Source organism: Drosophila simulans, chromosome 2R, assembly GCF_016746395.2.
Source record: "Drosophila simulans strain w501 chromosome 2R, Prin_Dsim_3.1, whole genome shotgun sequence".
Classification (NCBI taxonomy): domain Eukaryota; kingdom Metazoa; phylum Arthropoda; class Insecta; order Diptera; family Drosophilidae; genus Drosophila; species Drosophila simulans.
The window spans coordinates 13000225-13022010 of record NC_052521.2 but is presented as its reverse complement, the minus strand read 5'-3'; the positions used below and the strand labels follow the sequence as shown (position 1 = coordinate 13022010).

The following is a 21786-nucleotide window of genomic DNA, read 5'->3' as shown; positions in this document are numbered from 1 at the left end:
GGGCTCCAGCCTCAGTTGCAGCTTCAGCTCCCGCAGCAGCCAGGAATAAAGCTCATGATCCAGACCAGATCCATGGGAACCATCATTTGTATTAATTTGTATGCCAATTTAATTGGCTCGCCGTTCGGGAGCTTAACTCAATAATGCATTATAGCTTTTTACATATTTCTCGCATTACCTGCAACACGGCTAACTGATTGCCTTTGGGGACTGTTACGATGTACACACACAAATGCACAGAGAACTCTATCAGTAGTAATCCAGTAATCAAGTGCTTTTCGATCAATCATCGAGTTCAGTGTCTGCATTTGAGGGGCTCTTCTATGGGATTGATGTGGAAACATTAAGTAGTCAAACTATCAGTAACAATAGTAACTATCTTCATGGCGATAATACTTGACATGAGTGAAAGGATACCTTTTTTTTCTTGATAAATAAAACGAATCATTGTGTGTACTTTCATTGGAGGAAATAAGACCATCATTGACCTATGAAGAGCTTCTCGAACCCACATCATTCTGCAACTCCCGCTAATAATCCCAATTTTTCCACACCATTTTTTTTAGTGGCGTTTTCGTGCGCATCAAGGATAAGAACCTGCACGTGGAGTGCTTCAAGTGTGCCACGTGTGGCACCTCGCTGAAGAACCAGGGCTACTACAACTTCAACAACAAGCTCTACTGCGACATCCACGCCAAACAGGCCGCCATCAACAATCCCCCCACCGGCACCGAGGGCTACGTCCCCGTTCCCATCAAGCCGTAAGTGATCGGAGTTATGCCCAATATTTTATCAGATTTTTTATTGTGGCATGCGACTTTACACGGCCAATTGGTCGGTGGCGGGATAGGTGAAGTGGGCGGGGCGGGTAGAAGGTCCTGGCTCACATGAAAATGAAATATAAATAAATTCAGCGTATTCGCATATGCCAAAATACAACTGACATGACGGCGACGAAAAATCGCCCATGCTCAACAGAGAGTATTTACAATGGGAAATACTCTTTAAAGAGATATTTTTGATTGAAAGATGTAGATAGCTAAAGTTGGTATTAAAACATTCCTATATTTTCCTAACGTCTTGGATCACTAAGGGGGCATAATATACATAATGAGCTAGATTACATTAGTTGCACATCCATAGATAAATACTTGGTAGATTTATAGTTAGTTTTTCATTAGAACATCCATTAGATTTTCAAAGCTGAAGACCCTTACAAAGTTCTATGGGTACGAAGGGCATTACTTCTTCGGTTTCAACTATCCAGGCGTTTTCATTGCCTTGTTTTATTTTTGGCTGGCCAATCGCCGCTTTTGGAAATGAAAGAGGCGACACTGATTGCTCTGCTGACGTGTCATCGGCTGTGCCGCAAATTTTTAATAAATGAATTGGCAACATATGTGTGTGCCGCATACTTTGCATGCCAACTAAAACGACGGCAAACGAGTTGGGAAATCGCTTTCCCCACTTTCCCAGCAATCGATTGGGGTTGTAGGTTGTAATATGAACACACATACATAACATATGTGGGAAAAACGCCTGAGGAGGGTGTGCGATATTGCTGGTGTGTCAAAAATGCACAAACGACCAGTGACAGTTGCAATTTGCATTTGGCATTTGGAATTTGTTTCGGGTTTCGGGTGGTTTTTGGTGGCTGTTTGCTTAATTTAAAACAATGTCGTTGGCCAAACCAAATTAAAGGTCTAGGCACTAGGGGGCCAATTAGGCGAGTGGCTGGTGACAGCCAATTACCGCTGGCAAATCTGATTTATGTGGCACTTGTCTAAGATATATTCTAACCTTTCTATTATTTTCCATTGCTCTCGTGCAGCAACACCAAGCTGAGTGCCTCCACCATCTCGTCGGCCTTGAACTCGCACGGATACGGTGGCAACTCGAACGGCTACTCCAATGGAAACTCCACCCCTGCTCCGGCACCGGTAAGTACAGATTCCGCCAGGTGGCATCATAAGTCCCACCTGTCAAGTGTTAAGTGTTCCCTGCCGTGGCTAAAACAATGTCAGACACTCGCCGGAAAACACAGTTGTATCGAGATAGAGACACAGCCAAACACACAATCAGAAGGCAAGAGCACGGGGTCGAAGGAAAATATTCAGAGGGTATTCCCCAACCCCCGACCCCCAACCACCTTCCACCTGAATCTCCTTTTGCAACATTCAATTCTATCATATTGCTAGGAAAAATGTTTGCTTAAACTCAGCACATTTCGCCGGAAGCGCCAGCATCCGACATATGCTAAAATGTTAAAAATCATCTGCAGAACGGAAAGGGGGCGGCAGAGAAAAATGCAATATAATGCAAAAAGTTTTTGCCAGCAAAGAAGTTCAAGCATCTCGTGCAATTTTATCAAGAAACGCTTCTTGTTTACTGTTTTCTTTGGCTGCCGTTCCGCACTTTTCCACTTTTCCTGCCCACAAAGCGATCAAATGAAAACGCAAAAGTTGTATGCATTTGCTGGCAGAGAGCAAAACTATGTGTAGTTATTTTGGTAAATTATTTTAAAACATCAAGAGCATAATTTGCACATGCCTTATCAACTGTTGTTCTCAAGTATTATTGATCAAATGGTTAATTCATTTAAACTGATTCGACACGTTGGCATGCCATTTTCCTTGTTTATCTGTGTGTTTGCCTGTGTTTCCATTTAGTTTCTCTGTATTTTTGCGTGAGTCCTCTGCTTGCCTTGCATGGATTTTGTGTTTATGTTTGTTGGATCGACCTACGGCTGATTGGGTGAGCAGATCAAGGGCTTGGAAATCGGGATGGGTGTGTTTTCATTGAGAGATTGAAGACTTCCCCCTTGGCACGGACGGGCGTATCAATCCGATCGACATGGCCAGATTGATTGCGCGGCGGTATAAATAGTGTACTATTTTTCTGTTTTTGCCGCGGCCAGCGCATTTCGCGAAAATGTGCAATGGCTGCTAGAAGCTAAATATATATGCCAAGCGCTGCTTTTTACTCATTCGTTCGCGGCTATTTATTTTATTTTTTGCCTTTTGGCCATCTATAAAAAACACACAGCTGCAGCGCGTTGGCAGCTTTTTGGCCGCCGTGGCCGCAGTTTCTTTGCGCCCTGTGCTCAGTGCGCATCTCGTTCCCAGCAACGGAGTCTGTGTGCGTGTCCGTGTCCGTGTCCGCGAAGTGTCCGTAACTGTGTCCGCAGCGAGCGGACAACGGAGAAGGGATCGCGGTGCCCGCGGAAAGTGTCCAGAAATCGGTTTGCGTACAGCACTCCAACGATCGACGATTAGCGAATCAAGTGAAACGACTCTATTTCAGTGACTTCAGCAGAAGAACACACTTCTAGCGATTCGGATTTGCAAAGGTTGCATAATCACTCGAGTGGATTAACCAAGGAATATGGCTCTTTATTTTCAGCATTCCCCTATGGGAGTGATGCTTTTATTTAGCCCGCCCATTGACCTTGACCTATTAGCCATTTTTAGAACACCACCACCAACAGAAACACACACACAGAATAAAGTATACGCACTGGGGTTTTAGTTCATCAGCCGTAGGTTGTGCTCCACTTGCAACGCTCGCGCATTTTAATTAACCGCCTTTGTTAACCCCCCGCCTGCCCGCATTAACCCATTCAGCCTGAGTCTGAGAGCAGCCAGGAGTTGCCCCTGCCACCGCCCCCCTCGCCCACCCAGCTGCTGCAGTACGAGGCGGAGCAGCAGCAGCATCAGCCAGTCCTCCCGGAGCCACACATGTCCACCATCCAGCAGCCGCAGCAGCAGCAGAAGCTGGAGCACACTCGCACCCACAGCAGCCTGTCATCCATTTCCAGTGGCTCGTCCTCCTCGGGAGTGGGCGGCAGCGGCAGTGGGAGTGGAAGCGGGAGCGGCGTGGGCCAGAGCCAGCAGAGTTACTCCTCAACTCTGTCCCTGGATCGCTTCGGTTCGCCCCTGCACTCGCGCCAGACATCCGGCTCCTCCACGTCACTGGAGGTGGCATTGGCTGCTCCTGGCGCTGGCCAGGGTGATAATTACACCATGACGCCGCCCTCCCCGCCGCCACCACCTCCTCCGCAGGCTCAGTCCGTGACGAATTACAGGCTGCAGGCTGCGCAGAACGAGAACGACATGAATACGCAGAACAAGAGCCCCAATGCGTACAACCAGCTGCTGAAAGAGTACTCCAACAAGCTGCAGCAGCAACACCACCACAACACCACACAGCACACGACAGCGACAACAGCACCCTCACTGAAACACAACAACACGGCCAAGCCATTTGCAGTGGCGGCAACAAGCACACCCCAACAACACCTGCCACACCAACAACACCAGCAACAGCCGCTTGTGGCAGCGCTAACGGCGACACTTGCTAATCAATTGAAATTTAACCCACATCAGGTTGCAAGCTCTCAAGCAACAGCAACAGTAGCAACGGTAGCGCCATCCGCTGCAACAGCAGCAACTGCAGCAGCAACACCCCAAGCAGCAACAGCAACAGATAGCCCAGCTGCAACAGCATCATCATCAGACAATATGTCGGCCTACGTGGCAGATGAGCCCTCTTCGATTTATGGCCAAATTAGCGCCGATTCGGTGGCGTTTGCCCCACCACCACCACAGCCACCCACCGCCGGCGGGGGCGATCAGCCCTTTGAGTACGTCACGCTCACCGGCAACGTCATCCGCAGCGTGCAGCCTCCCGGAAAGGGGGCGTGCCCCAGCTACAAGGTAAACCATCCCACTCCGCACCCCAATGGGCCCAAGGTCGAGGTCAATGAGCAACAGGGAGGAGTTCGATTTAAATGATAACTTCGTTAACCTAAATCAATGCAGCATATAAAATCAATTTAGAAATGTAAAAATTAGACCAGATTTGTAGCATATATATTTTTTTTCATAAATATGTAGTGGCTAAGACATTTTGCATATGTTTTTCACACAACCCTGCTGCTCACTGACCTTGCCCCAATTGAATGACCATCGACTAGTCCAAAACGTAAGTACTTCGCACTCTGCTCCGCTCAGCTCGCGCCGCAGCTCGCTCAGATCAGGCCCAGAAAAACTAATTGACCCGTGTTAAGTGTTGTAATGTGTTAGCCCCGAATGAAATCGAAGTTAGTGTCTTTTAAAGAGAGCACCGACTAATATCCCACTTCCAATTTTTCCCATCCAAAGGTGAACCAGGGCTATGCTCGTCCGTTCGGTGCCGCCGCTCCCAAGTCGCCGGTGTCGTATCCGCCGCAGCAGCAACAGCAGTCGCCGCGTCCCGCTCCCGGTGGCCAAAACCCCTACGCCACCCTGCCCCGCAGCAATGTGGGCCAACAAGGTAAGGATGATGATGACGACGGCTGTCTGTCAGAAGGTGAATGGGTCTAGTCGCTTAAGCCAATTGGGATTTTGTACCATATCTTTGTACCATATACCGACCACCTGATATAGCCCGCTATTTAGTTCCTTTTGTTGTTAGCCTGAGAATATATGAGTGATAGACGAGGCAGTCGATCGATTGTTGTATAGTATTAACCGGATTTCTGTTTTGTAACCAAAATGAGTTTTATATATATATCTAAATACGTTTATTTATCGAAATAAATTGCACATGACTTAACCGTAAAGCCGTGGACCAAAACGAAAAGAACTAACCAACAACAGTCCTCAGATGATCGAAATTATCGAGATGCTTGTGGCAAAATTTACTAAAACCATTTTCTGCTCGTTATACCCCGCCCACGTGAGCAACTAAATGAAAACTATTTGGCAAATGTGGCTGCATAAAACATTTAGCATAGCTTAGGTTACTCTACACCCTGCTCTAAGCATATATATATATTGTGTGCTGCCCGTGTATATATACCGATTTCTCTGTGCTGTGTACATATGTAGGTCGTAATGTAAGGTACCAACAACAACAGCAGCAGCAATACAACAATCAACAGAAGCAGCAGTATAGGAACTCTTACCCCATGGGATCTAATTATAGCACCCCGAGTCAGTCCCCCTACATCACCTCCAACACCAACAACTATAGCAGCAGCAACAGCTACAATAACAACAACTATAGCACCTACAACAATAATAATGTGTACCGAGGTAAAATGCAGCCGAAATGCAACAAGCAAATCGCCTTGCCTCGCAGCCAAAAGTTCTAGTTTGAAATTCACTGCCGTAGATTAACTCACTTGTTGAGTACTCGTACTCGTACGATATCATCCGAAAGTTGCTGCTTTAAAGAGTTCTGCCATATCACATGCCCGCATAAAGCCCATATAAGCCCATTCAGGTTGAAGCACACAAATGAATTTCATTAGCAGGTCCGATTATACGACATCTCGACCCCCGAGCGAATGCATTAATAATGGAAACATTTTGTTGACAAACTCAATCAATAGGTGGGGCAGCATTTTAAAATGTGTTTATCATTATTATGGGGCCCAGACGGGAAATTAAAACTGACAATGGCCGATGTAACCGCGGGTCGGAAAATGTCGGTGGGGCGGGGGCGGTGCTATCGGCGGTTTCAATGCCAATGCGATTGCCATCTTCCACTTCCGTGTGCCAGTCGAAAGTGCTGAAAGGCGAACTGCGAATGCAGATGCGAAATCGAAGGGAAGGGGGGTAAACGCGGGTGCAGCTGGGTGGAGAAACCCAACCCGACCCAACCCAACCCAACAAAACCCCAAACCAACCAAACCAAACCGATCCGAAAAACCAAACCGAATGAAAGCAAACCAAAGCGATACGCTGCGTATACGTAACGCGTTGCCATTGCAACGAAACGGGACCCATTCATGTTCACAGAAATAAATGATATAAAATGTATTTGGTTGCCGCTGCAATTCCTGCCTCAGCCTGCGTGGCTGTTGCCATTGTGGTCGCCTCCTCCGCTCCTTTTCAACAGGATAGGGCTTTAAATGCAGCGCAAATATCCCAGCGAAATGAAGAAGGTCGCACACAGTGGGTGGTAAAAGTAAATGGCCAAAAAGTCAAATTAAGGCTGGAAGATCATGGAAATCAATGCCAAATATTGGATTGAAGTACCATAAAGATTCTAAATATCAAAAAGTCAGTTTTGGTTTATTAATATTTACTATCCAATTTTAATTCCCTACTTTTATATTGTGCGTTTGACTTTCTTGCTCACTGTGATTCTGCGGCTTTAACAAGAACACTTTGGGATCTCTCGCGGCAATTTCTGGTATTTTTTCTTCGCCAACTGCACATATGTATATCCTTGCAGCTCCGTGTTTGTCTGTTTGTTTGTTTGTTTGTTTATCAATTACCGTGCTGCCATGCTGGCTGTCATAACGGAAATGAATTAACAACAAATATGGCCGCGCCAGCAATCGCACTCCCAATTTATGGGCCAATTTTTGCCAGTGCCGCGTATTCGTTAAGCAATTAAAAATGCAATTAGCAAGGGACGCGAACTGCGAAGGCTCCCTCTGCACACATAAATCTTCATTTGGCCAGGAATCAATCTCCTAATCAAGGCGAAAATCACGCACAACCGCAGAAATCATTTGGGGTTTTCGGTTTAGGGTTTCGTTTGTCTGCTCCACCCCCAAAAAATCGAGTGGCGGCATATGAGCAAATCCAGTTGCCAATTGGTTGGAAAGGGGGGCAAAGGAAATAAAAAAACAAGAAATGTGCTGGCAAACAAATGTTTGCCTTGCACAAATGCCAGCACGCAGCACAGGCAGCTTTTCCCACACGGAGCGGGAAATGTAAACGAAAGCAGATAAATTACCAGCCATTATTATACGAACAAGCATCCGCCTCAGTTTCACACAGGAATTTTGCGCACTTTTCTTGGCGAGAGCGGCCGCATATTGAAGCGTGCCAAGGGGCCATACATCAAATGGTTGGCATTCGTCAGTGCGAGGATTTATCGAGGGCACTTTCACCATCTAATTTCTGTGATCGGGCGGAACTATTGTCCCGGGCCGGGCCTCCATTAGCCATTATCCCACGAATAACTTTTGTTTTGGTTTCTGATTCTTTTAGGTTACGGTTACCCCTACACGTATTAGAATATCCCCCAATGCCACACCCACAAACACACACAGCCGCAAATGAAAGGGCGTGCAAAGTTGGCGAAATACTGGAAATTCTACGAAATACCTAAATATTAAAACCTTCTTAAATTGATTGGAATACTATGAGTTTTAAGCAATAAACTGCGAATATATACTTCAAAGAACAACCCTCATGAAGATCTTTATAAGAACCATAGTATAAATGCTTCGTGCCTAACCGCATACCGCTTAAAGCGCTCTAAGATATATGGTATTTTCTCAGATACATATCTGTGTCTATATACATAAGTACTAATCGAACTGTGTCCCCTGCTATTCTAAGAAATTTCCTTTCTTGCACAACTTTGCATGCCTTTTGTCTAAAAAACAAAAAAAGAAAACAATAGAATGGGGGTGAAAACAGGGCCAAAAATAATAAACATAAAGAAGAACTTTTGCCTCTTATTATGGCCGAAAAACTTTCTGTTGCTGCTGCCAACATTTTTGATATGACAAAATATTTGCGGCAATAATTTCGTTTCGTTGGCCTGTTTGTTTTCCGTTTTGTTTCTGCCACAGAAACGGTCCTTTGTCCTCGTGTTGGTCGTGTGTTTCTGCCATTTTCAATTTCTGCGAAATTACAGCCAATACCGAATTATGCATAATAAAATCCAATGACTACCTGTCGACGCCATTTTCCCAATGCTGAGCTGGGGCGCCTCCATTTGTTGTTGTATATTTTCGTTTTTTTTCCTTCTTTTTTTGAGGGGGGGGAGTCAGACGTGGTCCCATAAAAAATGGAAGTAAATATGCGTGCCTAGCGCGGCGAATTTCCCCGCTCCTTGTGTGTGTACGCGTGTGTTTATTGTTGCTCGCCATGAAAATGGCTCTGAAAATAAGAAATAAAAAATTTATTTGCCCCGGCTTGGTGGGAGGGGGGTGGGGGGGGGGGCATAAAGCGACTATTGTTGAATCGCATTTAATATTTTCCCTCTTTATACGGCCAGCGATACACCGTTGTTTGTTTGTCTGTCAACAAATTGCAATGGGGTGTGTGGGGTTGGGCGTGAAACTTTTCCGATCCACTCATTGCCTCGCTTCGATTGAGTTGCCTGACTTAACCGTCTTCCTGCTCGACTCTGTGTGCCCTCAACTTGACCATCCATACACCACTTGAGACACTCGAACCACTCCAGGGACCATTACCCACACTAAACACCACAAGCTGAATCACGACTGAGTTGCTTTAGTTTTTTGCCGCCAATTGCCTTGTAGTTTTTAGAACAAGTTGTGTATATAGTCTTAAATCGCCTTCGAATCCGCTGCCGCTGTCAACGTTGCACCACCACTACTGATCCGAACCACCGAACCACTGACCACTGATCCAACTGATCCAACACCAACGCTCTGCCGCTTTCTCAGTGCCAAGGACTAACAAGCGCTTGTCTTTTGTTTCTTTCTGCTCTTATATTTGCCCTGTCCGCCAAATAAAAACAAACAAACCAAACTAACCATGCTCCCTGAAACACACAAATGATACCTGCCCCCAAAAACACTTGACCCCTGCTGTCTGACCCTTCCATCGGAAAGGTGGAGGGGCTGTGGAGGAACTGCAGCCGGAATTCGAGGAGGAGGATTGCTATGAGATGGACATCGAGGTGGCCCTGGCCGCAAGTCGTCAATCGCAGCGTGGCTCTAGTTTCACCTGGCCACCGCCGCAGGATGATAGCCACTTGGCGCCCACCGCGGCGCCACTCTATATCCCCCCACCGGAGACGCAACATGTGGTGGTTTCGAATCCGGTGCAGCAAGTGCCTCCATTGCCACCTGGAGGTGCAACTGCTCGACTAGATCCGCAGCCTGAAGTTGGGACCTCGGCCACCGGAGCTCCCCAGTGGCAGAGTTACTCCGCACCACAACTAACAACCGCGAGTGCCCGCCAATTGGCGGAACAGGAGTCTAGCTCGGATAGCTATACATCCACCTCGACCACCACGACCACCACTTCGGAGGAGTATCAGCGAATGTACGCAGCCCAGGTGCAGGCCTATCAAATGCAGGAGCAATCTGGCTCAGAGTTCGATTACCAGGATTCTATACAGGACTATCCGTCCGGCAGGAGAAGTGCCCAAGAGTGCGTGGACTCCCTAGCTGTGCCTCTGAGCACCTACAAACTGGTCGATATGGTAAGGGAGGTTACACCCAGTCCCGTGACCACGCCCACTCAAACTCCTGCTCCTGCTGCTCCTACAACCCGTCGCGTTGTGTTCAACGATGAGCCCGAGATCAAGGAGTTACCCCAACTACCCGTGGAACTGGAGACCATACCGGAAGCCTCCGAAGCTGTAGAAGATCGCGAGGGTCTTGTCATCGAACAGCGATGCCAGATCCTGGAGAGTGAACGAAAGTTCCAGCCCACACCCGAGATTAAGATTGAGATTGCCCCAGTGCGCCAAATACCTCCGACCAAGATTCCCAACCCAATGCCCAAGGAGTGGATTAATCCCATGATTCGAGTCTTGACTACAGCCCCGGAAGTTCCCTTCCACCTGGTGGAGTGTCCTTTTCCCCGGCCTTGTGGTGATGATTTTGAAGCGGAGGCAGCCGACGCCGAAGCTGCCAAAGCTCAAGAGGTTCCGGAACCTCTTCCTCCACAAGTTTCTGCTGCTCCACCGGCAACAGTTCCCGTTGAGCCATCACCTGCTCCCTTGAAGGAATCTCCTCCCCGGGGATCCCGACTCAGCCAAGCTATGGTTACTGCTCCCGAGTTCGAGCTCAAGTTCGCCCCTCCCGCTGACCAGGGCATCCCACTTCCAGAGGAGACCGAGCCCTATATGCCACCACCCATTGACACGAAGCCCTATTTGAGGGAGGATTACCGACCCAAATCACCATTTGTGAGTGCTCTAACCACCGCTCCCGATCGTCCCTTTGAAGGTCACTTCGATAAAGATGTGCCCATCCACATGATTGACCTGCCCACCCCCAAAGAGCACCTGAGCATGTGTGATGCCCTATGCACCGCCCCAGAACGTGGTTACACTCCCCTGAATCCCGAGAATGCTATGCATCGCGTAGACGAGGAGCAAAAGCAACAGGAACTCAAGAAGCGTGAATTTCAGGTGCTGGATCACGAGGAAGAGCTGGGAATCCGACCGGAACCTCCTCAGTCCGTGGAATACTACGAAACGCGGAGAGATCAGCCACGGAAATCCTCCGCCTTTGCGGCCATGCAAGCATTCCAGCCATCGCGTGAACCCTTGTCCTCAAACACGGTTTCTAATGCTGGAAGTGTGGCCGACACCCCAAGAGCCTCGATAGTGTCTGCGCTTAAGGAGGAAACCGATCTGGAGTACCAGAAGTACCTCAAGGCCCAGCAGCGCAACCAGAAAAGATTGGACTACTTCCACCAGAAAGAGGAGGAGCTCTCGGGTCTGCAGGGCCAGCAGCTAACCCAACTTCAGAGGGAGCTCTCCAACCAGCAACAGAGTCTCCTGAGCCAACAGCAGCTGCAGCAATCCAAGTTGTTACAACTGCAGCAGTGCGTCCAGAGCCAAGAGTTGCAGCAACAGATGCAGCATCTCACCCAGAAGTCACAACAGCAACCTCCTCAAGCTAATCAACAGCAGCAACAACAGCAACAGCAACGGGGTACCCAACAGCAGCAACACTCCCAAGTAACCCAAAGAACCCAACAGCAACAAGTGTCCCAACAAGTAACCCAACAGCAACAACAAGAACACTCTCTGCTATCGCAAACCACACTCGCTGAGACCCAAACCCTTCAGGCCAATGCCCAGTCTCAGAGTTCCGCTTCCTACAGCTCCAAAGCGACTGCTTGCTCTAACTCCTCTTCCACAGTCCCACCTGCCAACACCTCTACCGCTTTCGCACCTGCTCCAGCTCCAGCTCCAGCTCCAGCTCCAGCTCCCACCAGCACACCCGTTCGCCCATCAGCTATCGCTGTACAAAGTAGCTACTGCAGCAGCCAGTTCGATGCCCACGAACTGATCGAGGAGACCGCCGAGGAGCTCGAGCACTCGGAGGTCCTGTTCCCGCCGCCCTCCCCGCTAAGCCACCTGACCAAACAGGGCAAAGCCGTACAGTCCGGCCTGCACAAGGCGGACAGCATCCCCAAGTACCAGCGCAACTGGACGGTGCTGCCCACCCAGAGTCCCATTCGCACTCCGGAACCGCAGGAGCTGCGCGAGAACGTACCGCTGGCATTCGTGGATGCTCCAAAAGCACCAGTTACTAGTGACTCTTCCACTGTACATAGACCCATTGCCCAGGTTGCTGCGCCGACAACTGTGGTTGCTCCTTCCCGGGAACGGGAGAAGGAACGGCGGCCGCAGCTGTCGGTGCCCATTATTGTTGAGGATCGATCGGGTCCAGTAACGATGGCTTTCCAACCGTTAGACGAACTGGTGCGACCGGATCAGGCCCTGACGCCCACCAGGCCGTACACCCCGTCGCTGACCAACAAGCCGGCTCCAATTGTGCCCTTCTACCAGACGGAGGAGAAGCTCGTCTTCGAGGAGTGCTCGGCCACCCATGCCAGGAATTACAACGAACTGAACGCCTCGCCTTTTCCAGACAGAACACGTTCTCCGGCTCCAGGACCACCGCCAAATCCGTTGAATGCCATTCGAGCACCGAGGATGAAGGAACCGGAAACCAAGTCGAATATTCTGTCCGTGTCTGGAGGTCCTCGCTTGCAGACGGGCTCCATAACCACTGGTCAGAGCTACCAGGGACAACTTTTGGCCCACTCCGAGCAGAGTTCCCAGTCGGCCAGTCAGAGCTATAACCAGCAACCGGAGAGGATTACGGAACAAAGGGTGGGCAACCTGAACATACAACAAAGGGAGCAGTCATCTCAGCTGCAGCAGCAAGCTCAATCGCAGACTCAGAGTCAGACACGCAGCCAGGTGGGAAATACCCAAATCGAAAGACGTCGTAAGGTCACCGAGGAGTTTGAACGCACCCAGAGTGCTAAAACTATTGAGATCCGAACTGGCTCCCAATCTGTCAGTCAATCGAAGGCCCAGTCGCAGTCCATCAGCCAGGCCCAGACCCAGGCTCAATCCCAGTCCCAGAATCAGTCGGATACAGAACGTCGCTCTTCATACGGCAAGACGGGATTCGTGGCCAGTCAGGCGAAGCGTCTTTCCTGCATGGAGGAAGAGATTAGCAGTCTGACCAGCCAATCGCAGGCTATTAGTGCCCGCGCCTCTGCTCTCGGAGAGGGCTGCTTTCCCAACCTGAGATCGCCCACCTTTGACTCGAAGTTTCCACTCAAGCCGGCTCCCGCGGAGTCTATAGTTCCGGGGTATGCAACTGTTCCGGCGGCCACAAAGATGCTAACGGCACCACCACCGGGTTTCCTGCAGCAGCAGCAGCAACAGCAGCAAAGGTCTGCCTTCTCGGGCTACCAAGCCACAACTTCATCGGTCCAGCAGAGCTCCTTTGCGAGCAGCTCGAAAGCAACCACCTCATCGCTCTCATCCTCATCAGCATCTGCTTCAGCATCAGCATCCGTCGCGAGATCGTCGCAAAGTCTAACCCAAGCTTCTGCTATTACTACCACCACTAATAACCAGGCCACCACGGCCTACAGGAGCAGCAATGGCAGCATTACCAAGCCTAATCTGGCCTCGCGGCCATCCATCGCTTCCATCACAGCTCCAGGATCAGCAAATGCTCCCGCTCCTGTTCCATCGGCAGCTCCAACCAAAGCTACTGCTCCATTCAAAGCTCCGATTGTTCCAAAATCGGTGATAGCGAACGCCGTTAACGCCGCTGCTCCGCCTGCGCCCGCTGTCTTTCCGCCAGACCTGAGCGATCTGAACTTGAACTCTAATGTGGATAATTCCCCAGGTGCCGGAGGAAAGAGCGCTGGCGCCTTTGGAGCCACCTCGGCGCCCAAGAGGGGCAGGGGTATCCTGAATAAGGCAGCCGGACCCGGAGTGCGCATCCCACTGTGCAACAGCTGCAATGTGCAGATCAGGTGAAGAGAGCATCCCAGAGTTTGTTGTGTTCAAAGTTTAATTCTAATGTTATGGTTGTTATTTATTTGTGCCCTTGAATGGTTCTAATCCGCTTCCCAACACCTTGAGATTGATCTTTGATATGCCAGTTATATATCTTCTGTTATTATATTATATTTTGGGATCAGCTTCCTACTGATAAGCTTGATACCCGCCAGCCCTACTAATTGCCTGCCACCAATCTAACCCATTCGCTTTTTTGTGTTCTGTTTACCCCCATTCTGTTACAGTTCCCACAGGAGCTCAAAGCGCTGCCAAGTCCACTAATCTGCATGCTAGTCCTCAAACTTTCGCCACCTTGCCACGCCCCCATCCTCAGGCAACTGACATACCCGCCCAGGAGCTGCAAAAGGATAACCAACTGGAATCGGACGCCACATCCATGCTGGCTGAATCCGTTGGAAAGATAAATATGGGTGACAAAACCCAAGCATTTATGCAGGAAGCCGGCAAAATCATCACCAATATGCTGGAGGCACGACTTGCCAACAATGGTGGACAAAATGGTCCACTTTCGCATGCAGGTAGCACTTTAAGTCTGCGCAGCAATAGCAGCTCAAATCTCTCAAAGAGTCCAATGATCGTTCGCAAGCGCTTAGATCTCGATGACTTTAAGAACCTGGATCCCACACAGCCGGTTGCACTGCAACCTGTTATAGCCGTACATTCCCAGAAGGATCTGCCCACTGAGGTGGGAAATCAGAAGGCACAACCGCAAGCTCCTCGATTGGAACAAACCCTACAGATGGAACTACCAGCCCAGCATCCCATGGGTAAGATACTTGATCTCTGCGATGGTGGCAAGGCCATCGACGCACCCGAACCGGTGGCATTTAGGAACAATTTAAGACGCACTGGTGCCACGCATGCTGCTGATCGAAGATCCTACATTGAACCTAAGCTGGGTGCTACCAATGCCACCTCTGTAACCACTCAAAATGGTATTCAGAATGGAGGGCAAGCGGGAAATCAAAATGCCAGCCAGGGCAGCGCACCCACATACAGTGTTTCCGTTAAAGCCTTGGGACCTCACAGCGAAGATCAAACCACCATGTCGGAGGAGAACGAAAGGGCCGTAAGTCAGTTGCTCAAGGAGGGTAAGCGTCCCGTGTGTTGTCAGTGCAACAAGGAGATCACCTCGTAAGTACAGCTTGCCATTTGTTCGTTTTTTTTGTTGTTGTTTTATACTATCTTAAATTTCCAAACTAATTTGTTGGTATCTCACATTCACAGAGGGCCCTTCATTACGGCATTGGGCCGCATCTGGTGCCCGGATCACTTCATCTGTGTGAACGGCAACTGCCGTCGTCCGCTGCAGGACATTGGATTCGTTGAGGAGAAGGGCGATCTGTACTGCGAGTACTGCTTCGAGAAGTACCTGGCGCCCACCTGCAGCAAGTGCGCTGGCAAGATTAAGGTGAGTGTTAAAGCTAAACTCCATTGGTTCATCCAACTAATAATGGTATGGCATAGGGTGACTGTTTGAATGCCATTGGCAAACACTTCCATCCGGAGTGCTTCACCTGCGGCCAGTGCGGCAAGATCTTTGGCAACAGGCCCTTCTTCCTGGAGGATGGAAACGCGTACTGCGAGGCCGATTGGAACGAGTTGTTCACCACCAAGTGCTTCGCCTGCGGCTTCCCCGTGGAAGCTGGCGACAGATGGGTGGAGGCCCTGAACCACAACTACCATAGCCAATGCTTCAACTGCACGGTAAGTAGTTCTTTAAGTAAATTTCTTTTTATAACGATTATTAATATAAAATTGTTATTATTTAACAGTTCTGCAAACAGAACCTGGAGGGTCAGAGCTTCTACAACAAGGGCGGACGTCCCTTCTGCAAGAATCACGCGCGCTAAGCCGCAACTCAGATGATTTTGTTCGACTTCAGGGATCACGCACACTAACCAACACCAACTATCTATCACAATCTTCGGATTACTTGGATACGGGAGCTTGCTCCCAACTCGTATCTAATGCTTATTATTGCAATTGTCAGAGTGAATAATGCGTAACTATTATTATTTCTATTTGTTTTTGAATTGTGCACACAAATGTTATCCTAATTTTAACTGATGATCGATTCGCTCTAAATCAAAACAGTAGCTGCAAACGACACGAAATCGAATTAGCTAGCAAATTATATGTCCCACACAACTATTATTTATTCAAACATCGTATCATAACCGAACTACCGAACCCCAGATAACTATGTATGTACTGTGGCCAGAGTTAATTTACTTAGTTGAGCCTGAAAACTGTTGATCAACCCGTAACCAAAAGCTAACAAATCGCGCGAGAGGATTTCCCAAATCGATTGGCAGCGTAGAATCGGGCTAATCAGAGATGTCAAACGAGGTTGTCAGCAGGCAGTTGCTTACTTAATTTCTAAATTTATGTTGTAAATTATCCATAATTCGATTGTAAATTGTAAATGATCAGCAAGTGAATAAATTTCGAAATCTTTTTCGCGTTTAAAAAATGAGTTCTTTTCTCTTGTGATGGTCGTAAACAGCAATCATAATGTACTCGCCGTGTAATGTCATTATCGTTGGCAACTTCCGGTTTGCTGCGCACACGAATTCCACAGGCTGCCTGAAAGTATGCAACAGTTTTTGTTTTCCGCCCGTACGACCATCGCACACACACACTCATACTTACCGCCCACCGACACATGGGCACGCACTTCTACATCAATTTCATGCTTAACCAACTTTTGTTGGTTTCATTTGAGCCTGGTATTTTATTTTTTCGGCTCTCGGCCTAAGGTGTGAGTGAGTTGGGTGATGGGCTGTGCTGTGCTGGGTGTTAATCGCTGGGACTCCGAATACCCCACTCCGAGAAACTCGGATTTTTACCCCGCTCTGAATACAAAACTTCAGAGGCCTGGCGATGGCAGCAAAATTCACGGTAGATTAAGCAGGATCAGGACGTGGAGGCATGTGCCACGCCCTTCGTGCGAGAAAGAAAAACAATTTGGGGTTTTGTGGCATTTTTCAACGATTTGTTGGGTTTTATTTCTCATGTTTAGTTTACGTTGCCTTGCACATTACGGTAAAGGACTTTAAGTTAGTTTTCGAGTGTTTGTTTTGGATGTTGTGTGTGTGTATCTGTGTGTGTTGTACTCGTGCAGGACACGCGTACAATTAGTCGTAACTTACATATCATTAGGGGTAGGTCTACCTATTTTGTTTTTGTGCGAAACGCATTCAGAAATCGAAATCGACATCGAAGTTCAGTATTCAGTTGGATATTCGTGGTTTCCGAAAGTGCGCGCCAAATTTGTCACCGTAGCGTTCCGTTGCGAGTTATGCATATCCCGAGGATACTCATACCTACATACACTATATACTTAGTATTTGCTCTTCGTTTCTGGCCTGGTTTATAGTTTAGTTGCTAGAAATGCGTTCGAAATTTCGTCGTATTTACAGTTCAATAGTCGTTGGCTGAGCTCAGAGTTTCTCATGTACTAATTTTAACATTTCTTTCATTCGTTTTGGATACTTTAATACTTCAATGGGTAGGCGTATATGTATAATTGCAAGTATCTAGAATTCGTAATAACTACGCTGCGCATCTGCTTAATGCTTACAAAAATAAATTCAACACATTCAAGTACAACAAACATCTTACCAGCTAACGCCGCTTACAGATACAGGTTACAGATAGGGGTTACATTACATTCATTTAGGAGCAGCTTGAGTTCCGTACAAATAAATACCTTTGGGTTAACGAGTGTCTGAATCTGAAGTATCCAACCGTTCAGTTCGATCGCTACAGATGCGCCAATATATCGATCTGATCGAGTGCGCTGGCCTGGCCAGCTGGATTTTGCGTTTCAGTTTGCGTTTGGCTGTGGGTGCTTCCGGGTGACTGGGATATGGTCACAATGGTCACCAGATCATTGCTTTTGCTCATCGCCGCCGCACCATTCGATGCTCCGGCCGTGGTAGCATTGGATTCTCTTTCCGGTATACGATTGGATGACTCTATCTCCACGATGGCCGAGGTAAGCAATGTGTTCGACTGCAGCGCCGTGTAGTCCGGCAATTGCTCCACCACCGACGGCTCCGGCAGCTGCAGATCTTCGTTGGCCAGCAGTCTACCGGACGGAGCCGTTTCGATGTTCCGCTCACTGCACACGAGACTGGCGGGCGTGGCATTCCTGGAGCGGTAGCTGGGCGGCAAACTGTACTCGGAGCCGCCCATGCTGCTGCTGATTGTTCCCCCGGCGCCGCCTCCTCCGCCCATTCCGGATCTCAGGGTGGTCAGTGGAGCCCTGGAAGTAAGTGAATCAAAGCATGAATTATTTACACATGAGCCAAAGTCAATCCGGTTCTGTTTGCCCTTCTCGGGCATAAGAAGATGGCAAATATGTTAACCAAATGCACAAATTTGCATCCATGAGATAGGGTCTCTTCAAAGGGGAATTTCTATGAGATTTGTCTATTCGAGTGCACTGGCCAATAATTTTAAATTATCTGTTATTCAATTTCAATTAAATATTATTAAGTTATTTTAATTTATGTATTTTGATTACTTACTATAATTATTAGTTTTTTGAAGATACTTGTAATCAAATACGAATCACAATAACTAAACATTAAATTTAAATTTTTCTTTTTAGAAATTTTGCACAGTGCAGCCAAACGTTGTCAGGCTTAAGTATGTATAGGATATATGACGACTCCGTTCCTTTTCAAACACATAAGCGTGTGTGTCTATTCTCTATATTCTCATCTTTGTCAATTTAAATAACAAAAGGCCGCTGTGGCAATTGTTGCCATGTGCATGGCGATAGGTAAAAAGATTTCAAGGGGAGGATTTTGAAAGGAGCTATTTTTAGGTGAGGGTTCGTCGGGGAACTAAACCCAAATCACAGACAATTCACACTTCAGTCGGCAGAGCACAAAAGTCAACACTCAAACGCTCATCTGCACATAATGGCCTGCCGAGTGCTCCAAAGGGGGCGTTTCTCTGTCTCTGTGGGCGTGGCTGGTTGATTTCTCAAAATTCGAGAAGCTCGCACAAATTGTATGGAGCAATTTGGAGTATGTAGAATTGCATTTAATTGTTCCGACAAAGACGCCGGGCGAACGGAAACAGCAAAATAAGTCATCGTCCAGGATTTGTCCTGAAATCGGGCCTATCTATATGTTGGCCTCCATTGTCTGGTCTGGTCTGTGATGTGATGTGATGTGCTGTGCATAACAGGCAATTTTCGCAGCACTTTGGTCGGCTCTTTGTTGGTTTAATTGACTTGGCCAGCAGCAAGGACAGTTTTCCGTCCTTGGAACGCAGGACATCTTTCCCTCTACCTCTTTCGCCCTTTCGCCCCCTAACCTACCATCTTTACGGTCTGCTTGTTATGCGGCTTGGCAGGCTCTTCAGATGTGCGCGCGTGTGTGTAAATATTTTGCAAAATTTCCCTGAATTCTTTGCCAGTTTTCCCCCCGCCACCAACACTAACGTCATTTGAATACGCAACTCAGACACACACATTTACCCTGCCTGCCTGCCTTGAAGAATGCTGTGATTTCTTGCCACACACTTTGCATAAGTTTTGCTTTTTGACATACTTCCCCTGGCTGCTTCCTCTTCCTTCCGTTTCCGCTGACATTTTTGGCTAACCTAAGTGTGCGGGGAAGCCCCGAAATCAGATTTCCCTGTTGCCTTTCCATTTGCATTACACACATTATAAATATTCAAGTGTGCGAGTGAAGTAAGTTAATTTGACATAAATACGTTACGGTTTGAATGGCAATTTTCTAAAACGAGCTGCAAATAATATTTAAATACCAAATTCAAGCTGCCTTTGTTCTCCTTACAGCAGTAATTTGTAGGCCATAAAAATCAACTTTTCTCATTAGCCCAACATTATGCGTTCCGGGCGATAATTATTCCAGCGCCACCCACTTTTCGGAAAAGTCCTTGTCATTTAAATGGCCTTGGCCTGAGTCATGTTTTTTGGAGGGCGAAACGCAATCAGATTGCTCATATATATTCAGGGTGGATTGCTTTATCTCTTCAATTAGTTGCCGAATCAATTGGAGAGTGTTTGCTGCCATCATCAGGCTATCTTTCGATTCGAATCTTCTCCTTGAATGGGAAAAATCGAAAATTACTCGAAAACTTCTACACCCGAAAAGCAATGTGTCAATGTTGACACCCTCGGAAACCGCACAAAAGCCAAACCGCCGAAGCAGAGTTACCCCAGATCCCAGATCTCCAATGCTCCCACATTCTACATCCCCAATTTTCCTTAACGCGCTCTCCACCTCCTTGGCAGTCTGGAAAACATTTTGCGGTTTGGCAGGCGCCAAACTTTGCAAATAACTCACGAATGGCGGAACGGAGTAGTCGAAACGGAGGCGGTCGGGCAGTAGTTGCAGGGAGGATTGCGCCGGAAACGGAAGTACTTACCTCAGCAGGCTGCCCGCATGAGATCGATAAGTGGGCGGCGGCGAATTTCCACGCACCACGCCATTCTGGCGATCGCGGTCCAACAGCAAAAGTCTGCGGGAGAGAAGCGGAAAGGATTCGGGTGAGTAGCTGTTGTAGTTGTGTGGCATGGCACGACAGGAAAAAGGCGGCCAGCCAAAGGGTTAAGGGTGTGATGGTGTGGATGTGGACACTGACAATAGATACACTGACCACCAGAGGGGCTATCTACTATTCCAAAAACAATTATATTTTATAAACAATAGTTGTCATTTACAACAGAAAGTTCTTACTTATTGGTTGATGAGGACACTTTTCTATGATCAAGATTGTACACTCTAAAATGAGCAAGATTGTATTTATTTTTGATTTAATTTTATTACTGTGTTAAAGAGTGTTTTTGCTTTTAGAAAAAGTTTTTATAGTTCTCTCTCTCTTTTTTAAAGATATCGAAATATTTTTAATACGAATAGTATAGTCTCAGTGTAGCTACAAATCGCTCTGGTTGCTGCATAATTATGCATAATGCAATTAATTGCGCCAGGACATGCGAGTGGCGGACGAAAGCCGCAGGTCCGCCACCAACTGCTGTCCTTGCGTGTAATTTATGCACCAGCAGTTCTGGTAGTCCTGGTAGTCCTGCTACTCCTGGTACTCATGGCACTCCACTCAACTCACCTCAGCCGGTACTCCTGCATGCTGGCCTGGTACGAGGGCGGCGGTGGGCGGTGCTGGAACTCCGGATAGAGCAGACCGTGCGGTGCTCCGCCACCGCGACTGCAGGGCCTCCGGCCACATCGTCCGAGGTCCACGCTGGTGCCCAGGCCGATTCCCAGGCAGCTCTGGCCGCCCGGCGCCGTCATCCGCCAGGCGGCGCCACTTACAGTCACCAAAACGACGCCAACTCCTGCAATGGAAGAGAAAAAATCCAAAATGAGAGGTGGAAACGGACTTAATTTTAGAGCTAGAGTTCGGTTAACGCCCCCAAGTGCCCCCTCCCGATTATCCATTTAGCTCGAGCATTAATTAGCCCACTCCCAAGGGGGGCGTGGCACGCAATTACAGCTCCACTTAAAGCTCCAAATCCAGCCTAGGCCTAATCATGCCAGACTTTCACTTTTCCTCCTGCCGGCCAAACGAGCCATTCAGTGGAGCATGTCATCATGGCAAATTTGCCAGCTAGGCATACGATTTTATTAGCGAAAATTGTCATGAGCGTTGTGACATCTCCGCACAAAAGCCGAAGACCCCAAAAAGACCTCGCCCATCATCGTGATGTTGATGTTGATGATG

At 48.0% G+C, this 21786-nt stretch overlaps 2 protein-coding genes across 27 annotated transcripts in view; one reads left to right on the top strand and one right to left on the bottom strand.

Annotated features, from left to right (window-relative positions):
* The window catches only part of LOC6734657 (PDZ and LIM domain protein Zasp), a 54757-nt gene extending 38223 nt beyond the window's left edge, over positions 1 to 16534 (top strand). For 3 of the 26 annotated variants that reach the window (XM_039292066.2, XM_039292065.2, XM_039292067.2), the window contains exons 8-15: positions 567 to 761; positions 1832 to 1940; positions 3624 to 4715; positions 5163 to 5313; positions 9593 to 14012; positions 15286 to 15469; positions 15526 to 15765; positions 15834 to 16534. In XM_039292066.2, the coding sequence (XP_039148000.1) occupies positions 567 to 761; positions 1832 to 1940; positions 3624 to 4715; positions 5163 to 5313; positions 9593 to 14012; positions 15286 to 15469; positions 15526 to 15765; positions 15834 to 15911 (6469 nt within the window). In that variant the 3' untranslated portion in view covers positions 15912 to 16534. Of the gene's footprint in view, positions 1 to 566; positions 762 to 1831; positions 1941 to 3053; positions 3350 to 3623; positions 4716 to 5162; positions 5314 to 5870; positions 6078 to 7991; positions 8188 to 9592; positions 14013 to 14282; positions 15193 to 15285; positions 15470 to 15525; positions 15766 to 15833 lie in introns of those variants that run through there. The other 23 variants (XM_039292072.2, XM_016181882.3, XM_016181880.3 and 20 more) reach the window with 17 other exon arrangements.
* A 500-nt stretch (positions 16535 to 17034) lies between these two features.
* LOC6734653 (serine-rich adhesin for platelets) overlaps positions 17035 to 21786 on the bottom strand; it is a 34612-nt gene continuing 29860 nt past the window's right edge. Inside the window, exons 5-7 of the mRNA XM_016168167.3 lie at positions 21172 to 21400; positions 20476 to 20568; positions 17035 to 18331 (exon numbers count right to left, since the gene is read on the bottom strand). Of these exons, the coding sequence (XP_016027824.1) occupies positions 17827 to 18331; positions 20476 to 20568; positions 21172 to 21400 (827 nt within the window). The 3' untranslated portion in view covers positions 17035 to 17826. The remainder of the gene's footprint in view (positions 18332 to 20475; positions 20569 to 21171; positions 21401 to 21786) is intronic.